Genomic DNA, 6256 nt, shown 5'->3' with positions numbered 1-6256 from the left:
ATTAGGCGGTGCATGTACTGATATGCGCATAAGGAAGGAAGAAGCTCGTGATGTTTGGAGAAGACGACGTTGGGGAAGTGTCGGCTGGTGCCTGCAGAAAACGCCTGTTGCTTGAAAGCATTGTTTCCCGTGTCCGCTCTCTGCAATCCCAAGCGGAGCTACCCCGTAGCAATATAGAAGCAGCATTCTTGCCTGAAAAGTTACCGAGCCTCGCTGGTGTACTTATTTTTTGAAAAACAAGAACATTAATGAAGTCACATATGCGTTCCTTCTTGTTTTATTGTCTTCGCTGCTGCGAGTGTGGTCATTGTTTTTTTGTCCATACCAATTTCTTTCCCTGCTTGTGTAAAAACAATCACGTTGTAAAGGTGAGAGCGAAATGAGAGTTCTATTGTCTGCATACTAGGGAGAAATATAGCGACCTTGTTCTGGACTGAAAAATAAGCATATTTAGATCGCCTTCAAAGGAATTACTTTTCAGACCTGCGTTTATTCTTGTGGCTTTTGCGTATATTATACTTATGCCTTCAATTACCTCCTTCCGCACTTTCTTCGGCCATCAGGCAAACACCGCTCGCTAGATAATGGTGCGTAGCTGTCCTGAAACGTAGCTGTTATAGTCCACGATGGTGGACAAAAACCACTTCAGAACAGAAAGCACACAAGACGATTTCTTGCATAAATCATGGCAGCTTTTATTTTTGTTTTGTACAGAATAAATACACAAGTAGCAGTATGCTACAAGCGTGCAATTTTTCCTCGATTCCGCCTCCGGTGTTTTGGCACCTGTAAAACCAGAAAGAAATAGTTTTTCTTACACAAGCCTGGCTGGTTAGACCTGTTTGCTATGCTGGATGCGTTCATTGACGCCTGCAATCTTCAAGCGATACCATTTACGCATAGCGAATTATAACTTCTTTGGGTTAGAAAGAGCGCGACTTTTTGTTAAACGCAGCCTTAGTGCCGCAATATATTCCATGGAGTCAACTTCGCTATTCAACAATAATAATATAATATATTATAATAAGCAAATAATATATTATTTAGCACGCACCGGAAGTACAAGCAAGACAGCTGGCGTAGTTTACGCTGGGCATCCGCTTTAGTGGTATCCACCCTTGAGGAAACCACCATATCCGCCGTATCCGCCGAGGCCATAGCCGCCATAACCAAGACCATAGCCACCATAGCCGCCGACGGCAACAGCGCCGCCATAGCCGCCGTATCCGCCGCCGTATCCGCCGGCGTGGACGAGAGCGTGGCTAACAGAGACGACGGGCTGGACGGTGTGGGAGACGGTGGCAACGGGCTGCTTGACGTAGCTCACGACGGGCCTGGTGACGTAGCCGACGCTGACGACGGGCTTCTTCACGTAGGAGACGGTCTTGACGGGAACAGCGACGGCGTGGCCGTGGCCGTAGCCGTGGCCGTATCCGCCGTATCCGCCATATCCGCCGTAGCCGAAGCCACCGGCGTAGGCGCAGGCAATGAGGGCGGCGAAGACGACCTGCGTAGTTTAAGTGCAAAACGTCGTGAGAATGTAAGGACATTTTACGGCATGCGTTGAAAATACGGACATGTTATCCCGAGCGGCAAGACTTCCGTGGAGACGGCGTAGTCTGGACGCAGAAGTGTAACTGTCAACGATTTTAGGATTAGTGAGATGTTTACAAGTTTGCTCCCGTGCAAGCTTCCTTCTCGATATTCCACTGCGAAAGTATAAAAAACAAAGCGAGCGTTCGTGCTTCCCTCGTCTTCCTATTCACTTTTCCTGACTTATTCGAGGGCAGACGGTCAACTTTGAAGCAACTTTGCTTGATGTCTACTTTGTACCCATTAAAAAGTATTGCCGTCACATGGTCACCACCAACGCTAATTCGGTTCGCGACCATAGCCAACCTTCCCGAGCGACAGATATGCCACGAGAAAGCCATAGCGCAACGAATGGTTCATTCCTGAACGAAATATATGAAACGGCAATTAGGAACGAAACGAAGTGCTAGCAGTAACCTGAAGAAATTAATTTTGCATTCCGCGTTACATTTAAGACGCCAAAAAGTTTCTTCCGCTGAATGATACGCCCATGCGCACGAGTGCTAATCCCGGTGTACAACGCGAAAGCGGCTGGTTATGTGAAACAAAACTTTCTCTATGCAAAAGAAAGAGCCCTGGTAGCCCCCCCCCCCCTCCCCCCTAGTTTGAGGAAATAAAATAATAAATCCGCGACGGGTGTCCGTCATGTCTATGCATTGCGTGCCTATTATCTAGCTTATTACATTGATATAGACAAGAATGAGGCACAGAACAACGGGCAAATCAAAGACGCGCCGCGCACGCGATCGCCCAAGGGACACAAGGCGCGCCCCGCGCTCTTTCACAGTCCGGTCACGCTTCTGTCGATCGAACTTGTGAGTAGTGCGGGAAATTAAACACAGGAGGCGGCGGTACGAAGAGAAGAGCTTGCTTGGTTAAGATGCGACGAAAGACCACGCCTGTTTCCCACTGTCTTTGCTAAAGCGAGCGAAACTGGTATCGTCATTGCGAGAGGAATAACCCCACTATCGAGGATAATTTGACAAATTTAAAGCATGTTCTTCGTTTTGTAGCCCCGCGCTTATTTTCGCCTACTATCATGTTCACACAAGCTTCGGCTGTTGTTGTTACTGCTGGGGTTGTGGATGCATGAAGATTTGCGTGAAGCGTACTCATGAAGAGTACAAGGAGAAGGACGCTTGAGTAACGGTTGCAAGTTGCTCTCCGAAGAGAGTGTGAGTAGTAGCTACATTTTCTGCAGAGAGGATGCGGTTTACGATAGTTAGGAGCGCCGTCGGCAACGCAGCGGAGTCACCAACTACGGAGGCAGTATTCAGTGACTCCGCACATTGCCATTGGCCATGAAAACTAAGGAGAAGCCCTGTTTAAGCTGTTCATGCATACGTGCAGGATTCGGGGAACGGCTAGAGAAATGGCCTTTGTTATCATCGGTTAATAAGGATCGATCTCCAAGGACCAGGTTAAAGAACAGCACAGCCCTGTCACCGGTCACCAAGGCGCATGGGACTCGCCCAGGAGCAATGTTCCCGCTACCCTGGTGGCCAGTTCATGCAGCGATGCAAACACGGTGTCTGAAGGGTTAGCCGAACCACAGCGCCACTGCTGCCGTGTCTTAGCCATTAGTGCCGGACAAGGGAATGCAACTCACGAGGGTGTTCATGATTCTGGTATTCCTCAGGAGGTTCCTGGTGAAACTCTGATGCCTGCCGTGGTGGTCGTACCAACTTATATACTCCTGAGACCCTGAGAGCGAAATCATGGGCTGACCCAGTCTATGCGAACGCTGGGAAAAGTAAGAAAATGTACAGCGGGTGGAGAAGGGGTATCCGCGAGTCCACTCCTTTACTCCCCCCTTCTCATTTGCCCTCCAAAGAGAGGAGGAGCCCTCCGTGTCGGAAGCCTGATGAAAAACGATAAGCAGCAGTAAAAACGCTGCAACCACGCTCCACCGTGCAACCTACGCTGGTCGCCAGGAGAAGGTAAAGAACGCAAAACAAAGGGCCAACATTCCCGCGGACATTTGGCCCGAGCTTGTCTCGGGGCGGTTTTAAGAGAGTGGCTCGATTATCTTACTTTCTAGGTTTCCGATGTAGGCTCGCGCACAAGGTTACACTGTTACTTTTTTCCTTTTTTTTTTTTCTCTCACTCTCTGCTTCCTAACGGCGCGCGGTGAGCGCAGATAGCGTCTCTCATGTGTTTTCGGCTTATTTTCTTTCTTTTTCCTTTGATTGTGCTCGTCCCTTGGGCGATTCGGCTGCCTCCCTCTGTTTTTACTTTTTTTTCCGCCGCGCTCGCCTACTTGGACCAGCGGTCACCGCCTTCGCGTAAATAAGCGCTGGCCTGCATCTTGTTATGAGTCGTGTTTCGCTTCCAGGCCCGGTGCGGTGAAAGCGGCCATAGTGACATGTTTCGCGTTCCGTTCCTGCTGTTACTTTTCTCTTTTATTATCCGCCTTGTTTCTTCACCTGTCCAGTGATCGTAGCGAGAGACAATTAGGCGACTGGCCTTTCACAACCTCGCCGTGGCGGCGGTGTTAGCGCTCGCAGCCCCTCCCTGTTTCCCGGCGCTCTTTCTTTCCCCCTCGTTTTCCTCCGCGCTGCCGCTAATCGTGTGAAATTGCCGCTCGCCAGTATATTACAATCCGTGGTTTTCAGCCTTCCCTCTCTCTCCATGGGAGCTCCGCGCACGGGGCCTCTGGCAAAAGCGCTGCTGCCAGGGGAGCTCATGGGTATGCAGGCACGCACGTAATTGCCCGCGACAGCGAGGCGGGCAATGAAAAACGAGACAGAATGAAGCCGAGCCAACTGAGTGTGTCCCGAGTGTGATTGGACTTGTGATTCCTTCGGCTTGTTATTATTGCGCATACTTTTTTTTTTTCTCGCCTTCTATCACGGCAGCTGCGCGCTGGCCGCTGTCATCTTGTGTGCCGACGTGAAACGAGTATCGCCACGTAAGGCAGGTCAGTTAATTTATTCAAGGGCGGCGTGGACTCTCCGCGACGTAAAGCTTTTTGTTATTTGTTGTTGTCATTGCGCTGTTTCTCGGAGATTGAAAGCGTGAGCGACCAATGAAGGCGGGAAAAAAATTGAGCTGAGCCTTGGGAGCGCTCGCGCGCGCTGCCGTACGGGCCACTGGCTTGCAATGTTTTCCAATGAGCGGCTAGGGGCCGCCACCGACCATCGCGTGAAAGGACCAACGCCCCGGCTCGCGCACCGTCCGGCCTCGCGACTGGGGGCGCCGAGGGAACCGTCGCGCGCGCGCCCGATTCAGAGCGACAGCTTAACGGCCCGTCACGAACCGTCGTCGTGGCCCCGTGGGATAACTTTCGGTTCTGGCACCGTTTAGAGGCAGAAAACGGAGCGTGCACGATGTTTCAAGGCGCCGATACCTTGCACGCAAACCCACACACTCTGGACAGGGCCGCGCTTAGACGCTTGAGCTTGGATGGAAATGTGGTGGACCTGGAGATTTTATTTGCTTTTCACGTGGTCAAATATATTAGATATGTATGAACAGATTGGAGTCGCAAACAACTTCGTGACGCAATGAAGCAGTACGTATTTTTGTTTTAACACTTCCTCGAACGATGAACGCCGGTACAGGTGAAGGTTGCTGAACGGAAGACACTGAAGCAGAATCGCTTTCGTTTCTTTTTGTTTTTTTTTTTTTTTTTCCCGCTATCCCCGAAAGCAAACTCACAACGAGGCGCTTACTTCAACTTGCGTGCCCAGATTTAGTTTCCTATATTTTGCGCATGTATGTGCAGTTTTTTTTTTTTTTTCTTTTTGCTCTAACTTGGTTGGCGCTCGTTTTCCGCTGCTTAGCTTTCCAGCCTTACCGAGGCTCACTGTGTGCAGGCGTCGTGGTAGTAATTGTTGGTTACGCTCCTTGAGCCCGAGAGGCATTGTTCCTCCAATTTAGCCTGCATTGATTTTCTTTTCATGTATTTTTTTTGTTTGTCTTCCTTACTCCGCAACCTTGATGTACGGGCCGCTGCACGAAGAAAGAACTTTTCCGCTCTTTTCTCGTCACTGAGACGAAAACCAGCGAGGCGAAATTAGTTACGCGCTGGCTTATTTGCAAAGCCGACCAATTGCTCTTCGCTTCAGTTTACGGAGCGGCAATGTCTGAATGTTGGTTGTTTGGTCTTTACATGTGAGAATAGGACACTTCGTGCTAATGTCGCACCCGACTGGCTAGAAGTTGCTATAAGGAGCCATGTTTTGTGCCAAATTTTACAGGAAACGATAAGAATTCAGTCTGTGGCCTCGGCCCCTGAACACAGCCTCTCGCAGTGCCTCTTGCGGCCACAGAGGTTTCCACCTCAGCAGCCAGAAGCAACGTGAAGGGTTTGCTGAAGGTTTGATTTATCGGTCTATATACACTGACGAATTTGAAGATTTCAAGTACAACGTCGAGCAGCCCGCCGCTCGATGTTGGACGAAGGAGAAATGCAAAGACTCGCTTGTACTGAGATGTTGGTGCACGCTGAAGAAAATCAATTGGTGGACTAATTTCAAGGGACCTATTAAGTTAGTTTCCAACTGGAAACATGTTATACGGAATGTTGTACAAGCATCAAAATGCATAGAAATGGTAACATCGACGCACCTTGATTTGTAAAATAATCACCGAAGGTATTGTCATGTTATATATATATATATATATATATATATATATATATATATATATATATATATAT

General features: G+C 49.2%; 1 protein-coding gene across 1 annotated transcript; it reads right to left on the bottom strand.

Moving 5' to 3' along the window:
- Positions 1-672: 672 nt before the first annotated feature.
- On the bottom strand, positions 673-3318 carry LOC146204229 (uncharacterized). The gene is made up of 3 exons (XM_084586313.1): positions 3203-3318; positions 1055-1507; positions 673-786 (listed from the first exon to the last, which is right to left on the bottom strand). The coding sequence occupies exons 1-2, from the start codon at positions 3311-3313 to the stop codon at positions 1103-1105; spliced, it is 516 nt and encodes a 171-aa protein (XP_084442439.1). The 5' UTR covers positions 3314-3318; the 3' UTR covers positions 673-786; positions 1055-1102.
- Between the last annotated feature and the right edge of the window lie 2938 nt (positions 3319-6256).

This window comes from Amblyomma maculatum, chromosome 1 (assembly GCF_055883805.1).
Source record: "Amblyomma maculatum isolate TAMU_Amacu chromosome 1, ASM5588380v1, whole genome shotgun sequence".
Taxonomy (NCBI): Eukaryota; Metazoa; Arthropoda; class Arachnida; order Ixodida; family Ixodidae; genus Amblyomma; species Amblyomma maculatum.
The sequence above is the reverse complement of the archived record's forward strand: the minus strand, read 5'-3'. Positions and strand labels throughout refer to the sequence as shown.

Excerpts from the sequence above, each read along its gene's own strand:
- LOC146204229 (XM_084586313.1), bottom strand. The coding sequence starts at position 3,313 with ATGATTTCGCTCTCAGGGTCTCAGGAGTATATAAGTTGGTACGACCAC. Across the intron at positions 1,508-3,202 it reads CCAGAATCATGAACACCCTC|GTCGTCTTCGCCGCCCTCAT; the intron begins GTGAGTTGCATT and ends TAAACTACGCAG.